The sequence below is a fragment of the Babylonia areolata genome, chromosome 11 (assembly GCF_041734735.1).
Source record: "Babylonia areolata isolate BAREFJ2019XMU chromosome 11, ASM4173473v1, whole genome shotgun sequence".
Lineage (NCBI taxonomy): Eukaryota > Metazoa > Mollusca > Gastropoda > Neogastropoda > Buccinidae > Babylonia > Babylonia areolata.
Genome location: NC_134886.1, coordinates 9,129,157 through 9,155,287, shown reverse-complemented (window position 1 = coordinate 9,155,287; position 26,131 = coordinate 9,129,157). Strand labels below are relative to the sequence as shown.

Sequence of the window (26,131 nt, the reverse complement as noted above, 5' to 3'; positions counted from 1 at the left end):
AGAACAAGGTCAGTGAGGAGGTGGTGGTCCTGGAGTCCAGGGATAAGAACAAGGTGAGTGAGGAGGTGGTGGTCCTGGAGTCCAGGGAGAACAAGGTCAGTGAGGAGGTGGAGGTCCTGGAGTCCAGGGAGAACAAGGTGAGTGAGGAGGTGGTGGTCCTGGAGTCCAGGGAGAACAAGGTGAGTGAGGAGGTGGTGGTCCTGGAGTCCAGGGAGAGGAACAAGGTGAGTGAGGGGGTGGTGGTCCTGGAGTCCCCGGAGAACAAGGTGAGTGAGGAGGTGGTGGTCCTGGAATCCAGGGAGAGGAACAAGGTGAGTGAGGGGGTGGAGGTCCTGGAGTCCAGGGAGAACAAGGTGAGTGAGGAGGTGGAGGTCCTGGAGTCCAGGGAGAACAAGGTGAGTGAGGGGGTGGAGGTCCTGGAGTCCAGGGAGAACAAGGTGAGTGAGGAGGTGGTGGAAAAACCCGCAACAATGGGGTAAATCCACAAACAAAAAACAAAAACAAAAACAGATTCCATAAATTTTGGACTATTAACCTCAACCTTTCGTTTAAACAGTATTTTATTTGGAACATGTCACAATACAACACAGATATCGATGAACAGGACAACAAGAAAATCTTATATAAAGTCCTGTCCTCAACCTTTCCCCCTCAATGATGACCCCTGCTTGACTAAAATAACGACACGGCTTGTTTGTGGATTTACCCCATTGTTGCGGGTTTTCCCGATGACTCGTACAGGTCAAACTAAGTGTTGCTGCCAGTCTCCTGTATATTTTGAACTTCATGTTAGGTTTCAAAACTAGTTTTGACTCTTTGTGAATTTGAAACTCAGTTGATCGCCCTTGTTCGGACAACTTCCGTCATGCCAAAAACATGACACAATATGCTCCCGATGCAGCTTTCAAACTGAATTTGTGCTTTGCTTGCATTAAGTTTCTGTTTCTGTACATATTACTTTCTGTGGCTAATTTTGATACGTATTTGGAATTGATTTTTTTGTTTGTTTGGTGTAACAGTTGCAGCTTGTAAACCACTGTGCCTTATGTGTGAATACATTCCCAATTTTTGAAAGATTTAGGGGATGAGGCTAAAAAAACAATGCACTCTATAGCCCAATTTTTATGGTACTTGTATATGTATGTATGTATATGTGTGTGTGTGTATGTATATATATATATATATATATATAGAGAGAGAATGAATGAATGAATGAATCTTTATTTTGCAACGGTGAAGACATTAGCACTTTGACCGACTTACACATCTGCCATTGATTTAAGAGATACACAGACACATAGGCATATAAACGTTGCTATACTTAATACATGTATAATATACAAGTATAGCACAGCGTCAAACTGAGAGACACAACATCGCTCACATCTGTACGAAATGGAAGTGAGTAACACACACACACACATACACACACACACGCACACACACACACCAACACACACACACACCAAGGGAAAAACAACAACAACAAAACCCTAGCATGAATGCTACACATGAATGATTCAAGTGAAATTAACACAGAAAAGTAATGATAAAATTTAAAACACAGATGCAAGAGACATAAAAAAAAAGAAAGAAGCAAATAAGGCGATGGGAAATAGGGATGTGGACAGAGAGACACATTATGAGAAAGACAGAGAGAGAGAGAGAGAGATGTAAAGATATGTCAGTGCGAGAAAAAAAAAAAAAAGAGTTGAGTGAGGATGGTTCACAATTTGTAATACATGTAAGTATACAGAATCGTAGACATGACCAGACTAGAGTTTGATTTCGTTAGTTTATGTCCACTGTAAGGAGAACACATTCAGATCTCTAAAAACAATATTCTATGGCGTGATACGTTATCAACTAATTGACGCATTTCGACATAGTTTGTAAGGATTGTCAGTGACAATATTATACCAGATTTTCGGTCTGGCTTTCGGCACGCATGTACTGACCAAGTTTCTCTTTGAATGTTGTGGTGGAAAGAGATGTATATATATGTATATGTAGATATATGTGCACGCGCCTGTCTGTTAATGTATGTTTGTGTGTGCATATATGTGTGTGTGTGTTCAGGGTAGCTGTTAGGTACATATGTATGCTAAAATGTATGTATCCATTGTGTGTGTGTGTGTGTGTGTGTGTGTGTGTGTGTGTAGTCAGTGTGTATGTAACATTGATGTAATTTGTTATGTAACATAAATGTTTTTGTAAAGACATTTTGTGAATGAAACAAGGTTTGTCTGAGAACAAGGTGAGCAGGGCGTCTTTTTAAATATTTCTTTTTTTTTCTAATACAGATACTTTTATTTCTTTTTGTTTTGTATTTTTTGTAACACATGCAGATACAAAGCGAAAAAAACGATATTTTGCAATTGAAACAAGATATTTTTGTCTTGGAACAAGGCGAAGAGGATGTGGTTGTCATGGTTCTGACTGATGTTTTTATTTTTAGATAGTTTTATTTCTTTTATTTATTTATTTATTTATTTTTGTAGCACGTACACATGCAAAGGGGAAGCGAGGTAAAAAAAATGTGTGGAGGACGTCAGTGTTGTTGGGGTTCTGACTATTAAAAGAAAAACAAAAACGAACCTTTTTTTCTGTTTTTTTTGTAACACATACACATTACAAAGTGAAAAAGTAGCTTGTGAATGAAACAAGGCTTGTCTGCATTATCTGTTGCATGCATTATTTCAGTATCTTAAAAGCTTTAAACTCACATGGTGTGTTGATGTTACACATGGTGTGTCGAGTGTTTACATGTGTTACACATGCTGTGTCGATGTTACACATGGTGTGTTGAGTTTACAGGCGTTACACATGCAGTGTCGACGTTACACATGATGTTTTGAGTGTTGACGTTACACATGGTGTGTTGACGTTACACATGGTGTGTTGAGTGTTGATGTAACACATGATGTGTTGATGTTCACATGGTGTTATGACATTACACATGGTGTGTTGATGTTAGATACGATGTGTTGAGTGTTTATATTACACATGGTGTGTTGATGTTACGCATGGTGTGTTGAGTGTTGACCTTACACATGGGGTGTTGAGTGTTGATGTTACGCATGGTGTGTCGACATTATACATGGTGTGTTGCGTGTTGAAGTTACACATGGTGTGTTGACATTACACATGATGTGTTCAGTGTTGACGTTGCACATGGTATGTCGAGTGTTGACGTTATACATGGTATGTCGAGTGTTGATGTTACACATGTTGTGTTGATGTTACACTGGTGTGTTAACATTACACATGGTGTGTTGAGTGTTGATGTCATACATGGTGTGTTGACATTACACATGGTGTGTTGAGTGTTGGTATTACACATGGTGTGTTGACGTTACACATGGTGTGTTGAGTGCTGATGTTACACATGGTGTGTTGACGTTACACATGGTGTGTTGAGTGTTGATGTTACACATGGTGTGTTGACATTACACGTGGTGTGTTGAGTGTTGACGTTACACATGTGTTGACATTACACATGGTGTGTTGAGTGTTGACATTACACATGTTGTGTTAACATTACACATGGAGTGTTGAGTGTTGATGTTACACATGGTGTGTTGAAACACATGGTGTGTTGACGTTAGACATGGTGTGTGTTAACATTACACATGGTGAGTTAAGTGTTGATGTTACACATGGTGTGTTGACATTACACATGGTGTTTTGAGTGTTGACGTTACACATGGTGTGTTGACGTTACACATGGTGTGTTGATGTTACACATGGTGTGTTGACGTTACACATGGTGTGTTGAGTGTTGACGTTACACATGATGTGTTGACGTTACACATGGTGTGTTGAGTGTTGATGTTAAAGATGGTGTGTTGACGTTAAAGATGGTGTGTTGACGTTACACTTGGTGTGTTGACATTACACATGGTGTGTTGATGGTGTGTTGACGTTACACATGGTGTGTTGACGTTACACATGGTGTGTTGATGGTGTGTTGATGTTACACATGGTGTGTTGACGTTACACATGGTGTGTTGAGTGTTGATGTTACACATGGTGTGTTGACGTTACACATGGTGTGTTGAGTGTTGATGTTAAAGATGGTGTGTTGACGTTAAAGATGGTGTGTTGACGTTACACTTGGTGTGTTGACGTTACACATGGTGTGTTGATGGTGTGTTGACGTTACACATGGTGTGTTGACGTTACACATGGTGTGTTGATGGTGTGTTGATGTTACACATGGTGTGTTGACGTTACACATGGTGTGTTGAGTGTTGATGTTAAAGATGGTGTGTTGACGTTAAAGATGGTGTGTTGACGTTACACATGGTGTGTTGATGGTGTGTTGATGTTACACATGGTGTGTTGACGTTACACATGGTGTGTTGAGTGTTGATGTTACACATGGTGTGTTGATGTTACACATGGTGTGTTGAGTGTTGATGTTACACATGGTGTGTTGACATTACACACAATGGTGTGCGTTGTCCCCCAGACCCAGCAGCACCAGAAGAACATGGAGGACGCCAAGTCGGTGAATCGTGAGATCTCCCACACCCTGGAGGCGGTGATGTCCTCGCACACACAGCTGCAGGAGCTGGTGGAGAACCTGCAGGCAGAGCTAGGTCGCCGTGATACCGAGATCGGGCGTCTCAAGAACCTCCGGTGAGTTGCAGGTGGTGGAGTTCAGAGACAATGTTTCGCTCGGAACTGAGTTTGGTTGTCTTGCTACAAGTGCCTAAAAACACCACAGGTGATTTAGAGATGGGTGAGTTCATAGACAATTTTAAGCTTTGGCCGAGTTGGGTCGTTACGCCACATGTGCCTCTAAAACCTCAGGCGAGTCGCAGGCAGTTGGTGATGATATGGATACTTTATAGCGCCTGTCCTCAGTCAGAGACCAAGCTCTAAGCGCTTGACAAACACAGGGGCCATTTGCACAACAGTTGCTTACCTGGGTAGAGCCGACTGACGGCTGCCATTGGGCGCTCATCATTCGTTTGCTGTGTTATTCAATCAGATTTCAGGCACGCACACATACACTTTCAGACAGACACGTAACATTTTGTGTGTATGACCGTTTTTGTTTTATTTACCCCACCATGTAGGCAGCCATACTCCGTTTTGGGGGGTGTGCATGCTGGGTATGTTCTTGTTTCTATAACCCACCAAATGCTGACATGAATTACAGGATCTTTAACATGCACATTTGATCTTCTGCATGCATATACATACGAATGGGGTTCAGGCACAAGCAGGTCTATACATATGTTTACCTGGGAGATTGGAAAACTCTCCACCCTTTACCCACCAGGTGCTGTCACAGAGATTCGAACCCGGGACCTTCACATTGAAAGTCCAACGCTTTAACCATTCGGTTATTGTGCCCGTCCAAGTGGTTGAGTTAAGAGTCAATTTTAAGCTTGGATGGAGTTGGGTCATAGTGTCACGCATGCCTCAAAAACCTGAGGTGAGTTACACGTAGCTGAGTTCAGAGAGACCAGCTTGGTCCAGGCTGATTTGTCATGATGCAAGGAACTGGGTGCCTCATGAAGCTCTCGTGTTGCTTCAGAGAGACCAGTTCAGTCAGAGTTGGATTGTTGTGATGCTTCACATTCCTCTGGTGAATTAAGATGGGTTTGAGTTCAGAGAGACCAGTTCAGGCAGAGCTGAATCATTATCGACTGGGTGGTAAGCAGCGATAGAGATTAGATAGATGATTGATTTTAAAATGAATGAATGAATAGACAAGCAACCTAACGGTGTTTGTGGTGTAAAGAGGCACCGTGGCAGAGCGGGTAAAGCATTGGAACTTCTGATCCTGTGTGACCAGGGTTTGAGGACCCGGTTTCAGCACGGTGTTGTGTCGTCCTTGGGGAAAGACACCTTGCTTTGGTTTCCCTCACTCCTCCACCCACCTGACTTGGATGGGGGTGGTTAAAGCGGAGGAAGAAGAGGACTGGGCCCTGCCTTCTTTGTGCTGAACCCAAGTCACAGTGTTATAGGAATTCACTGCCCCACCGGCCGTGAAACGCTAAACCTTTCACCTTAAACGGTGTTCTTTGTTGTTTGATGATGAACCAAGTCATAGATAAATAAATCAAATAAGTTTATAGATATAGAGATAAATGAATACACATGCACACACACACGCACATGCACACATGCACGCACACACACACGCACACACACACACACACACACACACACACACACACACACACACACACACAACGCACACACATTACTGAAGTTTTCCACAATGAACACATAACTATCTCAAAATCTATAAAAATCAGTTGAAATGTTTCTGCTTATGAACATGAAATTATATCCTCAAAAATACAGTTTGGATAAGAAATTTACACCACCTCTCTCCCAGTACATGTCTAGACACATAGATAGATAGATAGATAAACAAATAAACAAACAAAATTGTAGATAGATAGATAGATAAACAAATAAATAAACAAACAAAATTGAATATATCAATAAATACGATTTGCACCCCGGACCCTCAGATTGAAAGCTCAACGTTTTAACCGCTGGGCTGTTGTGCCCGTCAACAAACAAACAAATAAAAGATGAATAAAGGAGGTCCCTGTTGGTGACGGTTGTTGCGGCTGATGCCCGGCAGGCAGAAGGATCAGGACGGCAGTCATCTGGAGAAGCAGAGGATGGAGGAGACCGTTGAAGCGCTGCGTGCCGAGCTGAAGAAAGAGCAGGACAAGTCGGGACGCAAGGCCAACAGAGACATTGCTGAGGTACTGTCGGCAGGAGGGAGAGGCGTTGTTGTTGTTGTTGGTGTTGTGTGTTGTGTGTTGGTGTGTGTGTGTGTTTGTGTGTGTGTGTTTGTGTGTGTGCTTGTGTCTGTATCTCTGTGTGAGTGTGTGCGTGTGTGTTGTGTGTGTGCGTGTGTGTGTATGTTTGTGTGTGAGTGTGTTTGTGTGCGTGTGTGTGTTTACGTGTGTGTGTGTGTTTGTGTGTGTGTGCTTGTGTCTGTGTCTCTGTGTAAGTGTGTGTGTGTGTGTTGTGTGTGTGCGTGTGTGTATGTGTGTGTGTGTGCGTGTGCACGTGCGTGCGCATGTGTGTGCGTGCTCGCGTGCGCATGTGTGTGTGTGCGTGTGAGTGTGTGTGAGTGTGTTTGTGTGCGTGTGTGTGTTTACGTGTGTGTGTGTGCTTGTGTCTGTGTCTCTGTGTGAGTGTGTGTGTGTGTGTTGTGTGTGTGCGTGTGTGTGTGTGTGTTGTGTGTGTGTGTGTGTGTGTGTGTGTGTGTGTGCGCGCATGCGTGCGCATGTGTGTGTGTGCGTGTGAGTGTGTGTGTGTTTGTGTGCGTGTGTGTGTGTGTTTGTGTGTGTGTGTTTATGTGTGTGTGTGTGTGCGTGTGAGTGTGTGTGTGTGTGTGTGTTCATATGTGCACGTGTGTGTGTGTGTGTTTGATTAATAACACTACGTCAGTTTGTAAGGGTTAAACGAATAACACCATTTAAGTCTGGCCTTAAAACCCATCTAAATGAATAACACCATTTAAGTCTGGCCTTAAAACCCATCTGTTTCCAAGATAGCCTCCTTCCCCTTCCTTCTCCTGCCTCTTCTTTTTTTTTTTTTTTTTGTCTTCAGGTTCTCGAGTTTATAGTTTTGCATGCGTGTGAACGACTGGTTTGAAAAACGCTTTGATTTGTCTCAGCACAAGATTCAGCGCTATAGTATATAAGTAGCGGTTATCATTATTGATATCATTATCTACTTTCACGGTCAGCTGAAGAAGCAGAACAGCAACCTGTCGACACGGAACGGAGAGCTGGTGGCCACGAACACGGAGCTGCGTCAGCGTGTGGGGGAGATGGAGCGCACGGTGGGGGAGCTGCAGCAGAAACTGGCCGGCCAGAGGCACAAGGTGGACCACATGCACAGGGCCAGGAAACAGGTGGAGGACAACCTGCAGCGAATGAAGGTGGGGCGTCTGTGAAGGGTGAGAGGGTGTGTGTGTGTGTGGGGGGGGGGGGGGGGGGGGACGGCAGGGAGGTGGAGGCAGGAGTGTGTGTGTGTGTGTGGGGGGGGTGTTGGTGATGGAGGTGTGTTGGTGTGGTTGGTTGGTTGGTTGGTCATTAATTTAATGTCTGTTCATTAAAGTGATTATAGAAAGAAAAGAAAGAAAAAAGGTGTGTGCAGTGCATGTGTCTGTGTTCATGTGTATGTTAACAGTGGTGAATGTGGCGTGCTTTGTTTTGCTGTGATTTGCACCTGTGGGATTTGAGACTGTGATGGTGCCTTTGTCAATTTACATATCTATGTGTGTGTGTGTGTGTGTGTGTGTGTGTGTGTGTGTGTGTGTGTGTACATGTATGTGTGTGTGTGTGTGTGTGTGTGTGTATACATATATATATTTTATCATGTCAGTCTTACATATGCATATTTTAGCCATTGTCATGTTAAACTTTGTAGACTTTGTACATATTTTACGACACTTAGTCTTAAATTTAATTATTTTTTATTGTGAAGCGCGGTGAGCCCCATCTGAGGTGGGGGTACTGCGCTATATAAGCCTACATTTTATTATTTATTATTATTATGGGAACATGTTTTGACTGTTTACAATTATGTGGGTGTGGTGTGGTGTGGGAGGTGTTGGGGGTGGGGTGTGTGTGTGTGTGTGTGTGTGTGTGTGTGTGTGTGTGTTGGTAGAGGTTTGTAGGTTTGGTGTGGTGTGGGAGTAAGTGGTGTTGGGGGTGGGTTGTGAGTGTGTGTGTGGTGGCGATGTGTGTGTTGGTGGAGGTGTGTGTGGGAGGTATAGGGAGATGGGTTGTGTGTGGGGGTTGAGGGGTGGGGGATGTGTGTGTGGTATGGGAGGTGTGTGTGGGAGGTATAGGGGGTGGGTTGCGTGTGGGGTGGTGGTGGTGGGGGATGTGTGTGTGGGTGGTGTGGTGTGGGAGGTATGTGTGGGAGGTATAGGGGGTGGGTTGTACGTGTGTGGGGTGGTGGTGGTGGTGGGGGATGTGTGTGTGGGTGGTGTGGTGTGAGAGGAATGTGTGGGTATAGGGGGTGGGTTGTACGTGTGTGGGGGATGTGGTGTGGGAGGTGTAAGGGGTGGGTTGTGGGTTTTTGAGTTTGTGTATTGCGTGTGTATGTGTGGATAGTTTTGTGGGTGTGGTTGTGAAGTGTGTGTATGTGTGTGCCTGTGTTTGTGTGTGTGTAGGCGTGTGGATGTGTGATGTTCTTGGTTTTTGTTTGTGTGTGTGTGTGTGTGTGTTGGCATGTTGCATGTAATGCGTGTGTCCTAGTGTGTATGCTTGTGCACATGTGCATGTAAATTATTACTGGCGTCTTTGTTTTTGTTGTCAGCTCACATAGGATCTTGATGGCTTTCATGTTTTTGTCTTCCCCGTCCTCTTTGCTTGTTTGTCTTTCCGTAGAGTAACACTTGTTTTCCACTGGATTGTGTGTGTGTGTGTGTGTGTGTGTGTGTGTGTGTGTGTGTTTCTTCCTTTCTTCTTTATCAAAGCATCAAGATAGTAAGTCCTCTCCATTTTCTCATTTTCCTTAGCTGTTCAGTTCATCCACGCAACTTCAGTCATCAGTGAGCTAGTGCCCACCGTTTCCATCTGTTTGAGTTATGCTGAGTAGACATGAGGCAACTTTATTCCTTCTTCTTTCTTCTTCTCCTTCTTCTCTCCACCCTTTTGTTGTTGTTTGTTGTTGTAATGATGTTGATGGCGAGTTGCTGATGAGTTGCAGCAAATGCGCGAGGACATCGATGAGCTTGAAAAGATGAGAGACGAGTACATGCAGAAGAACCAGGAACAGGTGGGTGCTGTTTTGACACGAACACATCACTGCTGTGCTTTCTTACATGCTCTGAATGTTATACTTGCACACACATGCACACATGAACACACAGGTGGGTGCTGTTTTGACATGAACACATCACTGCTGTGCTTTCTTACATGCTCTGAATGTTATACCTGCACACACATGCACACATGAACACACAGGTGGGTGCTGTTTTGACACGAACACATCACTGCTGTGCTGTCTTACATGCTCTGAATGTTATACTTGCACACATATGCACACATGAACACACACACACACACGCAAACACACACACACACACACACACATGAACACTTTTAAAATTTTAAACTCTTCCTCACAAGACTGCCCAGTGCAACCTCAACCTCAACCTCAGGCCCATAACTACAAAGTAGTCATTGGGGGAAGCCTGAGGACCGCAGACGCAACCTCCCTTCTCCATCTGTCTCTGTCGGCAGCCGCTGGCAGCAGCTCACGTGTGTGGAGTCCGGTCCATTGTTTGATGTTCTCATGCCAGTTCTTCCGCTGTCTTCCTCTTCTTCTCCCGCCCTCGATGGTGCCTTGCATGATTGTTTTGGACAAGCTGGTGTGTCGAGTGTTGTGTCCAAACCATATCAGCTTGCGTCTCTTCACAGTTGAAAGGAGAGGTTCCTGAGGTCCAGCAAGGTTCTCAATTCTGCTCTGTATGTGTTCATTGGTCCTGTGCTCGATCCAGGGAATTTGAAGGAGCTTCCTCAGGCATTTGTTCTCGAAGGCCTGGATCTTCCTTTCAGTTTCGGCCGTCAGTGTCCATGCCTCGCAACCATACAGTACAATGGAGACTACCAGGGCTTTGTAGAGTTTGAATTTTGTGGAGAATCAGATGTTACTTTTCCACACTCTGCTCAGTTTGGTGATAGAATTCGCATTGGCACAGCCACTGCAGCCCAGTGAAAACATTGATGTTACTGACAGCCCGGGCTGGATGGGTGCAACACCCGAGTGGTTAAAGCATGGGACTTTCAATCCCAGGGTCCTGGCTCTGAATTCCTGTCGTGTCACCCAGTGGGTTGAGGGTGGAGCTTTGTCTTTTCTCCCACACGTGTAAGTTTGCAGGTGCCTGACCCCTGCTGCGTGTGTATCCTCTTGCAGAAGAGCATGTTAATGCATGTTAAACCTCCCATAATTACATGTCAGCATTTGATGGATCTTGGAAACAAGAACATACCCAGTGTGCACACTTTCCAAAAATGGAGAATGGCTGCCTACATGGTAGGAGAAAGATGATTATACGCATAAAACTAGATATATAGAAGTGCACGTGGGAGCTGCAGCCCACTAACATGGATGAAGTAGAAGAAGAAGACACTTGTCTTTGTTGCTGTTCTTGTTGTTGCAGACAGAAACTATCTTGCGTGACATCATCAGTTTCAGTTTCAGTTTCTCAAGGAGGCGTCACTGTGTTCAGACAGATCCATATACGCTACACCACATCTGCTAGGCAGATGCCTAGCAAGCAGCATAACCCAATGCACTTAGTCCCTCCTTGAGTGCATGAACATACATTTGTTTATTTATCAAGAGTGGATTTCTGCTACAGAATTTTGCAACAGGATAACACTCTTGTTGCCATGGGTTCTTTTTCAGTTCGCAAGAGTGCATGCTGCACACAGGACCTCGGTTTATTGTCTCATCCGTATGACTAGTATCATTTTTCCAGTCAAACTTGGGAGAAAGGGCGAGAGTGGGATTCGAACCCAGACCCTCACGGACCCGCTGTATCGGCGGATGAGCATCTTCTGCCACCTTCCTCATCAACCTGTGTTAGTGCTGTTGCTATGGTTGCAGGCGGAGACGATCGGCATGTTCATGCAGCAGATGAGCTCTCTGCAGGAGGAGGTGCAGCAGCTGGCTGCAGCCCACCTCAACACAGGGCGACTGCTCAAGATGAAGGAGGAGGCGCTGGAGAAAGAGAGGAGACTCCGCGAGGAACTGAAGAGGAAGTACAGCGTGAGTTTTGAAGGACCTGGCGTCTGCAGCGAACCTGCAAGATCAACAAGAGAGCTGAACTTGGGAATGTAGACAGTACAGTGTTGTGTATGGTCTGTCCATGCTGTTCGGCTTTGTGGTGATTTAATAATGATAAGAACAAGAGTAATAGTAATGACGATAATGATATTGATGAGAATAATGTTAATGACAATGACAGTAATGATGATAATGACAATAATGTGGTTTGATACAGCACTTACTGTTATAATGACTGTAATGATAATAATAATGGTAATAATGTAGATTGATATAACACTGACCATGATAATGACAGTAATGATGATGATAATGATAATAATGCAGATTGATATAGCACTTACACAGATGCTCTGAGTGTGTTTAACAATACTTGTGTCATTGAAGAGGCAACACAGCAACAACACCAAACAAAACAAAAACAACAACAAAAAGTGTGATATCACTCTCAACCCACATCCTAAAAATGATGATGATGATGTGGACACTTATATAGCGCCTATCCTTGGTTGGAGACCAAGCTCTCTAAATGCTTTACAGACATTTGCACTACAGACTGCCCATCAGGGTAGAGTTGACTGACAGCTACCATTGGGCGCTTATCGTTCGTTTCCTGTGCCATTCAATCAGGTTTCAGACATGCACACATACACGTTGATATGGGTACTTATATAGCACCTATCCTCAGTCGGAGACTAAGCTGTAAGCGCTTTACAAACACGGGGTCATTTGCACAACAGGCTGCCTACCTGACGGCTGCCACCGGGCGCTCATCATTCGTTTCCTGTGTCATTCAATCAGATTTCAGACGCACACATACATACTCAGACAGACATGTAACATTTTACGTGTATGATCGTTTTGTTTATTTACCCCGCCATGTTGGCAACCATACTCCGTTTTTCGGGGGTATGCATGCTGGGTATGTTCTTGTTTCCATAACCCACCAAACGCTGACATGGATTACATGCACACAAAGGGGGTTTGGGCACTAGCAGGTCTGCACATAAGTTGACCTGGGAGATTGAAAAAAATCTCCACCCTTTACCCACCAGGCGCCGTTACCGAGATAAGAAACTGGGACCCTCAAATTGAAAGTCCAATGCTTTAACCACAATAGAGTAAGACTGCCTGCTTGTTGGGGTAAAAACAGTCATACACATAACAGTCTGCTCATTCATGGTAGTGATAGTGGAAGCTGCTGCCCACAAACACAGAAGAAGGAGAAGATAGAATAGAATAGAATATGTCTTTATTACCAAGTGTACTGGGGTCACAAGGAATACTGGGGGGGTGGGGGGGGGTAGTACATAACAAGGTACGAACGTAAATCGAAAATCATACACAACCTCAGATACAGTACAAATTAGGATACATACAAGTGCATATCAATATAAAAAAACTTGTGCATACTCACACATGCACGCACTGCACACAGACACACACACACACACTCTCTCTCTCTCTCTCACACACACACACACGCACACACGTTTGAACAGAAGTCGCATATTACATGTGGATGGGGCTGATGACTAGATCTTCAGGTAGATGTTTGTTGATTGCACAGTTCTATTTACCTAGATGGTTGTTGATTGCACAGTTCTATTCACCATACTGGATTTGCTCTGATAACCCAGCAACAACAAAAAAAGTTGCAGTTTTCATGGCTGACTTTGGCAAGATACACCCTTTCATGCCTCTGTTGAAACCTTCTTCTTCTTCTTCTGCGCTCGTGGGCTGCAACTCCCACGTTCACTCGTTAGCACACGAGTGGGCTTTTACGTGTATGACCGTTTTTACCCCGCCATATAGGCAGCCATACTCCGCTTTCGGGGGTGTGCATGCTGGGAATGTTCTTGTTTCCGTAACCCACCGAACGCTGACATGGATTACAGGATCTTTAACATGCGTATTTGATCTTCTGCTTGCATATACACACGAAGGGGGTTCAGGCACTAGCAGGTCTGCACATGTGTTGACCTGGGAGATCGTAAAAATCTCCACCCTTTACCCACCAGGCGCCGTCACCGTGATTCAAACCCGTGACCCTGAGATTGAAAGTCCAACGCTTTAACCACTGGGCTATTGCGCCCGTCTGTTGAAACCTATCCAATCTGTAGTCATTTCCATTACAAAAAAAAAAAGAAAAAAAAAAAAAAAAAACCCTTTCAAAATTCAGTTGTTAGTGCTCAAGAAATATTTCATGTATTTATTTGTACAGTTATCCATATTTAAGATTTTTCTTCTTCTTCTTCTGTTTTTTTTTTTTTTTTTTTTTTTTCTGGCAGGAAACCAAAAAGCGTGAAGACCAGACGTCCAAACAGAAACACACGGCGGATGAAAGACTGAAAGAGGCTCACAATGAGTCTGTGGAGGTATAACAGGCAGTGTGAACTGATTGGAAAAGTGTGTGTGTGTGTGTGTGTGTGTGTGTGTGTGTGTGTGTGTGTGTGTGTGTGTGACAGTATGCATAACTCTTGAGTATCTACTCATGTACTAGTATGTATATGCAAATGTGTATGTGAGGGTGTGTGTGTGTGTGTGTCTGTGTGTGTGTGACAGTATGCATGACTCTTGAGTATCTACTCATGTACTGGTATGTATATCCAAATGTGTGTGTGTGTGTGTGTGTGTGTGTGTGTGCATGTGCATACCATGGACATGGGTGTGAACAGATTGTGCTTTTTGTGCGTCAGTGTGTTACTTAAGTAGTGCATGTCTCTGTGCACATTGCATACATGTGGAAATGAATGCTCTTTCCCGTTCACGTATGTATGTTTATCAGTATGGCATGTGTGCATGCATATTTAGTGAACTTAAGTAGTGCATGTCTCTGTGCACATTGCATACATGTGGAAATGAATGCTCTTTCCCGTTCACGTATGTATGTTTATCAGTGTGGCATGTGTGCATGCATATTTAGTGAACTTAAGTAGTGCATGTCTCTGTGCACATTGCATACATGTGGAAATGAATGCTCTTTCCCGTTCACGTATGTATGTTTATCAGTGTGGCATGTGTGCATGCATATTTAGTGAACACCTGGTTAATAATTAGAACCATCCAAACTCACACACACGCACATAAACACACACACACACACACACACACACACACATAAACACACACACACAAACACACACACACATGCATGCACACACACACACACAAACATAAACACACACACATGCACACACACGCATACAAACATAAACACACACACACATGCACACACACGCACACAGACATAAACACACACATACACACACACACACACACATGCACACGCACACATACAAATATAAACACACACACACATGCTCACACACACACACACACATACACACACACACACACACACACACACACACACACACACACACACACACAGATGCACACACACGCATACACACACAGATAAACAGAGGTAATGTGCTGTACCTTGCAGATACAACGTAACCTGATGGAGGCTCATGAATGGTTCAAGGGCAAGTTTGAGAAACTGCAAGATGAGCTCATGGAATCCAGGTGTGTGTGTGTGTGTGTGTGTGTGTGTGTGTGTGTGTGTGTGCATATTAACCTGTCATCTGAGTATATGTGTTTTCCAAAACCATGTTTGAACGTGATCTTGGATCAGTTTGGTTTGTTTGGGTGATTTAGAAGTTCATGTGAGTTCATGTGTGTATTTATCTATATGTGTATTCATCTGTCTGTCTGTGTATCTGTTTGTCTGTCTATCTGTCTGTGTATGTATCTATCTGTCTGTCTGTCTGTCTGTCTATCTATCTGTCTGTCTGTCTGTCTGTCTGTCAGTCAAGCTATCTATATATCTGTCTGTCTGTCTGTCTATCTGTCTGTCTCTCTTGTCTGTCTGTCTGTCTGTCTGTCAATCTGCCTACCTATCTGTCTGTCTCTGTCTGTCTGTCTATTTATATATCTATATATCTATCAATCCGTCTATCTATCTATCTGTCTGGCTGTCTATCTATCTGTCTGTATGTCTGTCTGTCTATCTAACTATCTGTCTGTCTATCTATCTATCTGTCTGTCTGTCTGTCTATCTCTCTGTCTGTCTGTCTGTCTGTCTAGACATGTACAGGGAGAGAGGCGGTGTAAATTTCTTATTCAAACTGTATTTTTGAGGCTATAATTTCACATTCATAAGCAGAAACTTTTCAATTGATTTTTATTGATTTGTGAAGTTGAGATAATTATTATGTTTGTTGCGGAGAAATTTGGTTTTGTGTGTTTGTGTGTGTGTGTGTGTGTGTGTGTGTGTGTATACATGTGTGTACATATGTGTGTGTGTGTGGGGGGGGGTATGTGTGTGTATGTGCATTATCGATTGTGTGTGTCTGTCTTTGTGTGTGTGTGTGATGGATCGGTACGTATGTTATTATGTATGTACATATATGCTTCGTTAACGAAAATGAGAACAGGACAACGCCTCTTTCAGGGCGGCCCAGGCCAAGCTTGAGCAGGTGAACACAAGCCAGCGGCACCAGCTTCAGTCAGAGAAGTCAAGGGCACAGGAGGCGGCTGAACGCGCCAAGGAGATGATCAAGGTAAGCAGCAAGTGCTGTACTGCTCTGTGTTGTGTGTTGGGCTGCGTTCAGAGTTGGTGGCGTTGTGTGCTCTGTGTCGCATGATTCAGTGTGTTGTGTTATTTGTTCATTTTTGTGGGTTTTTTGTTGTTGTTGGTTTTTTTTGTTTGTTTGAATTTGGACAATGCCTTCTGCTTTACCACATGCCAACAACGAAAGTGTAAGACTGTATCTCCATTGGGATGCAACTTAGATTACATTCACTTATGTGGTACTGTTGGTTGTATACTTTTTTTTTCTGCCCATCCTTTTTTTTTTTTTTTTTTTTTTTTTTTTGCTGCCCCATAATCTGCGCTGTTTCAGTGGCATTACTCCCATGCCGCTCATTTAGATTCCCCATTACACGGCTACACCCGGGTTCATCCGTCGCAGTTCCAGCGTCGGCAGTCCACAGGGAACCATCGATGTTAGGTCACCTGGAGGCCACACACCAGAGGAGACCCTGCACTGCTGCTGAGTCACTTCGGTGGTGTTCAGTGGTGCCTGTTCTTTTTTAACGTACTTAGGACACCACCTACTAAGCCCCCTACTAACGACAATAATGGCTTAGTCGCAGAGCCAGACTGAGTGAGCGTCTCTCCCAGAGTGGAGACCGCCACCATGTCCCTCAAACAACAGCCCCCCCATGAATCTGCCGACACTGACGACATTGACAGGACTCACCCCAAGCACGGAAGTGGAGGGGTATCGAAACTGAGGTCACCATGAGAGCAGGGCATGAAAGGCCACAGACTCTGAGACTATTTTGTTCATATTGATGATGATGAAGGAGAAGGAGGATGACGATGATGATGACGATGTTGCTATGGAGGTCAATTTTGGTTTGGGACTACGTGACAAGGCTGTACTCTACGCTTCCTGTCATAATGATATCCCGGCGTTAACCAGGCCCGAGAGATACAGACACTTGCAGTGTTGGTCAGGTAATTAGAGCAACACACCCAAAGACGCATCCTTGAAGTGGATGACACTCGACTGTGTGGTCCCAGTCTCCCTATTTAAGCCCACAGCACACTCATCTCTGGGTAGGAGCCGGCCACGGGCCAAAAAAACCCACCTCCGCTGGGATTCGAACCCGCGTCCTCCCAGCCGTCAGTCCGCGACGCTAACCACTTCGCCACGGCGGCTGGTTGCCCATCCATTATGGTTGAAGAAGATTACATTAGATGAAAAGATGAATTAAAGAAAAAAAGCCACACACAAACAAATCAAATAAATGAATACCGAAACAAAATAACCAGCTTTATGGTGGCTGCTCACTGTGTGAGACAGGTGAGTCATTAGACGCTGATAAACAATAAACAAACAAATAAATAAATACAAAAACAAAAGAACCAGCACTATGGTGGTGCCCCTGTGTGAGACAGGCAAGCCTTCAGGTACTGATAAACAAATAAATAAATAAACAAACAAGTCAAATGAATAAATAAATACCAAAAAAAGACAAATAGGGTAACCTTCAGACACTGATGAACAATAAACAAACAACTCAAATTCTTCTTCTCCTTCTTCGTTCATGGGCTGCAACGCCCATGTTCACTTGTAAGTATACAGGTGGGCTTTAACGTGTATGACTGTTTTTACCCTGCCATGTAGGCAGCCATACTCTGTTTTCAGGGTGTGTGCATGCTGAGTATGTTCTTGTTTCCATAACCCACTGAACACTGACATGGATTACAGGATCTTTAACTTGCATATTTGATCTCCTGCTTGTGTATGCACATGAAGGAGGCTCAGGCACAAGCCTGCACATACGTTGACCTTGGAGATTGGAACCCAGGACTCTCAGATTGAAAGTCCAACGCTTTAACCACTTGGCTATCATGCCTGTCACAGCTCTAATAGACAAACACCCAAACAAAAGAACCAGCTTTACGGTGGCTGTGCACTGTGTGACACAGGCGAGCCGTCACACACTGAGCAAGCTGGCCGACTACACGGAGCAGGCGGATGTGGACACCAAGCAGCAGCTGGCACAGCTCAGGGCGGAGGTGGAGAAAGAGAAAGCCCACTCCAAGTACGTGCAGGGAAAGTACCACCACCTCAAAGTAAGGCTTCCGTCCATACCCCCCCCCCCAGCCTTCATGCAGCTACTAACACTAATCCACTGTTCTACTTTCTAGCAGTAATGTTTAGTTGTCAGCTAGTGCTGTGGGTGAAGAGAGGAGGTGGAGATAGAGAAAGCATATGCCTAGTATGTGTAGGGGAAAGCACCATGATCTCAAAGTAAGGGTTCTGTCCATACGCCCCCCTCCCCCCCCCCCCCCCAGCCCCCTAACTCCTGCTGTTTCCAGTGCCAACCATGCACTATTCTAGCAGTAATATTTAGTTGCCAGCTGTTCTGTTGGCAAAGAGTGGAGATGGAGAAAGAGAAAGCATGCGCCAAGTACGTGTAGGAGAAAGCACCATATCTCAAAATAAGGCTTCCGTCCATACCCCCCGACTCCAGCTGCTGTGAACTATCCACTATTCTAGCTGTAGTATTTAGTTGTCAGCTGTGCAGTAGGCAAGTAAAGGTGGAGGTGGAGAAAAAGCCATCCCAGGTCAAGTATGTGCAAGGAAAGGCTTCCATCCATACCCCCCACTCCTGCTGCTGCTTACCATCCGTTTCTGGCAACAGTCATTACTAAGTTACTGTCAGCTTCTGTGGGCAAACGGAGGTGCTGATGATGTTAGCTGCTCACTTTGAGAAGAATCAGGATTTTGATATCATGATGATGGTAACGATGAAAGTGATTAATATGATGATGATGATGATGATATCAATGAAATAATGATAGATTTGTTTTATTTTTAGTAATTTTTGTATTAGTATTTATAGAAATTTATTTTTAAATTCAGGGGAGGTAACCTACTTCAGAAGGTTATCGGCCGTAGCTACTTTCATTTTCTCCACATAGGCGGGTAGTAGTTTGCACAGGACAGGAATCAGACCCCTGTCGGAGTCTGCACTAGTGGGTCACGGTAAGTATGTTACTTAAATGTAATTTTAGGAAGAAAATTTCCTTTTAAATTCCGCTATAATACAAGCAGAAGCAAGCTGTAAAATGAGTCAAATAAAAACATATGAAGAAGTAGAAACATGAAAGATGATGATGATGATGGGATGATAAACTTTCCTGTAGAACTGTTGTCTGGGACAGTGTAGAGCTGTATGTGAGAGGAGATACATACTTACGTCTCTCTGTGCACATGGACATTGTAGACTGATGCTTATGAGAGTAGATGTATACATCAGGGCATAGACACTTGAAAGGAGTGAATGCAGTCTTGCGGAGATGAAATTAGTGGAAACATTTCAGTGCTGTGTAGGGATGCAGATAACAGTCTGCTTGTGAAGGTAAATGTTTGCGTGATAGAGTGTCAGTGTGATGTTCACCTGTTGGCTTTGATGCTTACCTGTTTCCCCATGCATGCCAGGTTAATTGTAATGGCCTTGAGCGTTTGTTTCTGTACTGGTGGTGTTGAAGGTAAATGTTTGCGTGATAGAGTGTCAGTGTGATGTTCACCTGTTGGCTTTGATGCTTACCTGTTTCCCCATGCATGCCACATTTATTGTAATGGTCTTGAGCCTTTGTTTCTGTACTGGTGGTGTTGAAGGTAAATGTTTGCGTGATAGAGTGTCAGTGTGATGTTCACCTGTTGGCTTTGATGCTTACCTGTTTCCCCATGCATGCCAGGTTAATTGTAATGGCCTTGAGCGTTTGTTTCTGTACTGGTGGTGTTGAAGGTAAATGTTTGTGTGATAGAGTGTCAGTGTGATGTTCACCTGTTGGCTTTGATGCTTACCTGTTTCCCCATGCATGCCAGGCTAATTGTAATGGTCTTGAGCCTTTGTTTCTGTACTGGTGGTGTTGAAGGTAAATGTTTGCGTGATAGAGTGTCAGTGTGATGTTCACCTGTTGGCTTTGATGCTTACCTGTTTCCCTATGCTTGCCAGGGAATTGTAATGGCCTTGAGCGTTTGTCTCTGTACTGGTGGTGTGAAAGAAATATATGTTCTTGCATTTGCCTCCCAGTGCCAAAAATTTTAGACTTGACACTCTTAAGTCACAGGATTCAGTTCATGTCAGAAAAACACAGTCAATTTTTCTCTTCAAACTTGGCACAAGGGGGGTGGGGGGTGGGGGTGGGGGGTTCTACTGGGCAGGAAAGTTGGCTACAGTTGTCAAGCATTGTTACAGTGTGAAAAATGTTCCTTTTCTCATGACCCCTCATTGTCAAAGTTGCTTATGGTGGTGAACTGTCTATCGACTAAAGATGCCTATGGCGGTGAAAGAGACACAGTACTCCTTTAGCAGTCAAACGCTGTTACGTTCAAGGAAAATTTTCTTTCATTGTTGAAGGAGCACATACACAAACACACATCATGATAAAGAATATCATGAACACATGGCAAGAAACGATTTACCAAGGCTCTTCACCTCTGATGACAAACAGAACCCCCCCCCCTCCCTCCCCCCCAAAAAAAGTTTGTGAATGTGTGACACGGAGGATTTTCTGAAGGAATTGAAGGACAAGAAACATGTTGGTGCTACTGTACAGCTTGGCTTTTTCCATGCTTTTTATTAACTTATATTGTTCTGCTTGCTTTATTTCTGAACCAGGTATAGCTGTTGTTCCTCTTTGCTGTCTGAACATTTCTGTACTGATCAATTGTATTTTTGTCCCGTTAACTGAGTGACTGCCATTACTGGTGTTGTTTGTTTCTGTTTTCCCAGCTTCTTGTTCCAGTAATGTTTGATATTGACAACAAATTATTGTGTTGTTTAAAACAATTTTATTTTTTAATTCTTTGATAAACAAAAACAGAAAAAAATGATAAAGCACAATAGCGTTCATTGGTAAATAAGACAAGTTTATATAACTTCAGTTTGGTTACTTATAAAATGAAGATTTTATGTGTTTTCAGATTGTTGTGTTTTCAGAGTGTGTCACTATTGATGAGTAAAGAAAACTTACATGAGTGAAAACTTTAATCTGCAAATTGGAAGTATGCAGGATAAAAAATAAAATTTTTTTTTAAAAAAGTAGCCTAAAAGGTCCTCAATGATCATTTTCAACCTTTTTAGTAATTTACCCAGAAGAAATGTGTTATTCAAGAAATGTTTTCACAAATTTTTATTCTGAAGACCTTTTAACCAACTTCAAAACTTTTTTGTTTTGAAAGAAAAAAGAAAGTGTATCAAAGGTCTAGCAGTGATCCTGTTTCAAATTAATTATTTTGGATAAGAACAAACAAACAAAAAAATCCATGAAGGAGATAAATAATGATGCAGCATTAGGAAGGGGAAGGTTAAATAGCACGCTGGAATGTTACATAGTGAAAACATTCATACATTGGTTCATTGTGCTGTAGAAAATATTGGACTGGTGAACATTTGTTTTTAAGTTTGAAAGAATGAAATGATTTGGCTGGTCAGACAGAGATTAAGAGAGAGAGAGAGAGAGAGAGAGAGAGAGAGAGAGAGAGAAGAATGGATATTGTTGAACGAGTTTTATTTCTGAGGGTAATAGAATAAGTAAACAATTGCTTTTTTCTGTCTTCTTTATTCAGCCCTCAGAATGGAGAAAAATGAGAGAGAGAGAGAGACAGAGAGAGTGGGGATGGGGGATGGGTGGTGGGGTGGGCTCAATTGACAAGAGCTGACTGACTGATTTCAGGATGCTGTGGTGAAAGCGTCAACGTCCAGTGCCAAAAGGAATTCCCATCGATAGCAGTGACATCAATAAGTACTCAGCAGCATTCAACATTGCATCCATACATATTCATTGTATCATATATATTGTTGTATCATAACGTAAAGCTTTGTGATCAAACGATTTGTGTGTGTGTGTGAAATTTGGAGCGTTCTGACATTATCGGGTATTACCTCCTCCACATTTTTTTGGTTCTGTATGCATCTATTTATTATGTACCCATGGAAAATTTGTTTCACAACAGAATTTTAACTCTCATTTTTATGCTTTTATACACACAAATTGCATGCTGCACATGGGACCATGTTTTTATCACGTTAGCCTACAGGCTAGCACACTGTCCACTACTCCAGAGGCGAAGGAAAAATTCAGTTTATGCGAGATTTGGACTTGATGTTATCAGTTACATTGACTATGGTGGTCAAAAGTTATGCACAGGTTATGAAGACAAAATAAAGAACGATTGTACCAACGGTATGAACTCTGAGCATTGACAATTATTTTTATATGTGTTGTTGCTGCTTTGAAAACTGACTACACAGCAGGAATAAAAGATTACACTGAAAATTGTTTAATAAAATGGTGGATTGTGACCGTGTGTTACTTATCAAAATTGATGTTTTTATTTTGGAAATGTATGTTGATGCAGTGTAGATGTAACTAGCGACTTTTCTCGTTTTTGTACAGATTGTATTTTGGTGCAGTCAGTTGCAAGAATGTATTGTTTTTGTCTCCCTAACAAAGATCTGTAACAACCATACTCGTTTTCATTGTTTTTGTGAACAAAATTAGCAACAGCTGTGATATTTCTTAACTTGTAGTTATGTAAAGAGTGAGATGTTTTTTGTTGATTTTTTTTGGATGTGTGTGTGTATGAGTGCATGTGCAATGTATGATTTCAGTTCGTTTTGGGTTTCTGTTCTGTCATTGAAATGAAATCTTCGTCACTCTACACAGTTTGTATGCCATGCTCTGTACATGCATGTGTTTGATTAGTTTATATATTAGTTCAGGGAGCAGATCCGATTGGGTGCTTCATCAATTTTCATCATTTTGGGGATTAAAAAAAAATCTTGAGCAGTCTACAGCACCATTCCTGACAGTGCAAGAGATTGTATTCATTTATTTAAAAGATTCATTTATTTACGAACGCACACTTTTCAGCAGGTATTTCCAGGGTAAATGCATTTTTGAAGGCTACAAATGTGTGGCAAATGCACACCGTATGAAGGATCTTGTTCGTCTCATCAGAAGAGCTCTACAGAACTGTAAGAGATGTCCCAGTTGTCTCTCGTCTTTGAACAGCAGTGAGAAAAAGGTTTCTGTATGTAAGCCTTGTAATTAGCATTTGATTTTGAGAAACAGTTTCTGTGTTTTGATATATCCTTGGGAGGACTACTTGTATATATACCAATATGTTTATGAATACCTCAGTGATCCGTTTTGTGCAACTTGGTGGCGTCTGTATTTATCACCTTTTTCTTCTGCGTTCATGGGCGGTGTCTGTATCACCTTTTTCTTCTGTGTTCGTGGGCTGCAACACCCATGTTCACTCGTATGTTCATGAGTGGGCTTTTACCTGTATGACCGTTTTTACCCCACCATTTGGCAGCCATACTCCGCTTTCAGGAGTGTGCATGCTGGGTATGTTCTTGTTTCCAGAACCCACCAAATGCCGACATTGATTACAGGATCTTTAATATGCGTATTTGATCTGTTTTTGTATACACATGAAAGGGGGTTCAGACACTAGCAGGTCTGCACATGTTGACCTGGCAGATAGGAAAAATCTCCACCCTTTCCCCACCAGGCGCTGTCACCGAGATTCTAACCCGGGACCCACAGATTGAAAGTCCAACCACTCGGCTATTGCCCCCATCGTATTTATCACCAACACGGACTATCCCAGCTGTTGTGTCAAATACTGTGAAGGTTCATTGTCACAAGTTTGACCAGTGTTTGGGTTTGTGTTAAGTTAACAGTATTGGTAAGCTTTTTATTTGAAAACACAACAGTGGATACAATTTTTTTCACTTACTAAAAAAATGTTATGTTTGCACATGCAACTTTTTTACAAGTTCATTTTTAACTTGCAAGGGTCACCCACCAATTTTCTTGTTTTAAGCCACTTGGTAATTTCACACCGCATGTGCTGTACTGAGTGTGGGGTGGGGTAGTGAGTCACACTACTAGTCTCTGAGCCCAAGCCAATCACGTGTATGTTTACAGTGAACCTACATTAAGTGACCAATCAGTCAATGCTACAGACAGTATGAGTGTTCTGTTCCCTCATAATTCCAAATTAATGTCCCCCAAATTGTTTCAAAATGAGTTCTGAAGGGCTGGCATCTGTATTCTGTATGGCACACTTTGTAAAGTCATTCCTTTGCTGTGAAAGTTTTACATCTCTCATTCACGAGGTGGAGTTGGTGCTTAATATTGGTATGCATAATGTAATGATTGTGTAACATTGTAGTGCTCAGGTCTGATGTTTGTTTGTTTAACTTGACATGTTAACAAAAGTTTATGATTGCGGTATGTGATGTAATAAACTATGTTTCAATTACTTGCAAATGTTTGAGTTCTTCCTCTTGTGTCCAGGATCGTTGTGTAAAGGGGGAAAGCCAGACCTATTCCAGAACTGACCTGATGTTTTAATTTTCAGCCTTTCATGGACTCGGAGAATGACTCTAAAATTTTAAAAATAATTTTTTGCTTCATTTATTTACTTGTGCTGTTCAAACTTCTGTACTCTCGGTGACATTATCCACACAATTAGATCCTCAATCACAGCCTCATTCTGTAGTCAGCATTTCACAGGGATCTATCAATGTCAAGTTGCCATGAGACCACACACCAGAGGAGAATCTGCCCTGCTGTCAGGTCACTTAGGTTGCGTTCAGTAATGCAGTTTCTGATTTGATACACGGGACTGCTGAGCCCCCCACTCAGAAGAATTCCTGTCATAACTTTGTCATGGAGATGGACTGTGTTAGAGGAGAGAGATCACCATCATGCATGTTCCCCCAATGTCAAGACTTGAAAATCTGCTGACATAAAAGTTCGCCATGAACTCGCCACAGGCCCCACTGAAATGGGAGGGAAATCAAAACTGATACCACCTGATCAGAGCAGGGAATAAATGCCAATGAAATTAAATTGCTCTCCAGATTTATTTATACTTGAGGCAATTGACAGGTCTCTACTTCTCCAGTCTCTACTTCTTTCATATCTTGTTGTCAACCAGCCCTGAGAGACTCGGACACTTGCAGGGCTGGTGAGGAATACAGCAGCACCCTAAGGGACACATCCATGAAGTGGAAAACATTCAAGTGTGTCTTTCCAGTTGTGCCTACAGCACTCTCATCTCTCCTTGGAAGAAGCAGCCAGTCCCACAATGAGATATATCTGACAGACATGCTATTCACTAGTTAAAACCTGGATCAGTACAAACTAGCCTCATCTGAATGATGCGAAAACCAAAGTAGTGCTGATCAAGTCTAAAAGACCACCTTTCCATGACACAAAACCCACTTCTATCCATGTAGGTCACACTGACATTCTCTGCAGGCCTGTTTGTCAAAATACAAGGAACTCTACCACGGTGCTTGCATTTATCACTTCCTGTCTGGTGACGCAACCTGAACTCTCACTTGAGAGTTTGTGTCTTCTCAAAACTGCTTATTGTTATTCTCTGGTTGGAGGTTCTCCACAGTACATTATCAAGCAAGTCCACACTTCAGCTGCCCGTCTTTTGAGTTGTACTGAAGTGCTCTTAAGAGAGACCACATTTGACCTCTTCTAAAACAACTCCAAGGTTTGATGACACAGTCCAGGATTGAAAATAAACTCTCCACACTGCTTTCACACTTTCTCTCATGTACTATATAAACAAACTTATGGTTTGAACCTACATCCTTCAGCAAAGTCTTTGATGCCAACCACTTTTATATCAAAAAAGAGATAATTTGTCTACGATAACTGCATACAAACTGCAAAACTGATATTCAAATATCCTGGGCTGAT

General features: G+C 42.9%; 1 protein-coding gene across 4 annotated transcripts in view; it reads left to right on the top strand.

Annotated features, from left to right (window-relative positions):
* The window catches only part of LOC143287500 (uncharacterized), a 44,395-nt gene extending 20,771 nt beyond the window's left edge, over positions 1 to 23,624 (top strand). For 2 of the 4 annotated variants that reach the window (XM_076595528.1, XM_076595529.1), the window contains exons 12-20: positions 4,475 to 4,644; positions 6,617 to 6,743; positions 7,739 to 7,933; positions 9,715 to 9,783; positions 11,620 to 11,781; positions 14,091 to 14,177; positions 15,251 to 15,330; positions 16,259 to 16,367; positions 18,308 to 21,194. In XM_076595528.1, the coding sequence (XP_076451643.1) occupies positions 4,475 to 4,644; positions 6,617 to 6,743; positions 7,739 to 7,933; positions 9,715 to 9,783; positions 11,620 to 11,781; positions 14,091 to 14,177; positions 15,251 to 15,330; positions 16,259 to 16,367; positions 18,308 to 18,529 (1,221 nt within the window). In that variant the 3' untranslated portion in view covers positions 18,530 to 21,194. Of the gene's footprint in view, positions 1 to 4,474; positions 4,645 to 6,616; positions 6,744 to 7,738; positions 7,934 to 9,714; positions 9,784 to 11,619; positions 11,782 to 14,090; positions 14,178 to 15,250; positions 15,331 to 16,258; positions 16,368 to 18,307; positions 21,195 to 22,069 lie in introns of those variants that run through there. The other 2 variants (XM_076595531.1, XM_076595530.1) reach the window with 2 other exon arrangements.
* The last annotated feature ends 2,507 nt before the right edge of the window (positions 23,625 to 26,131 follow it).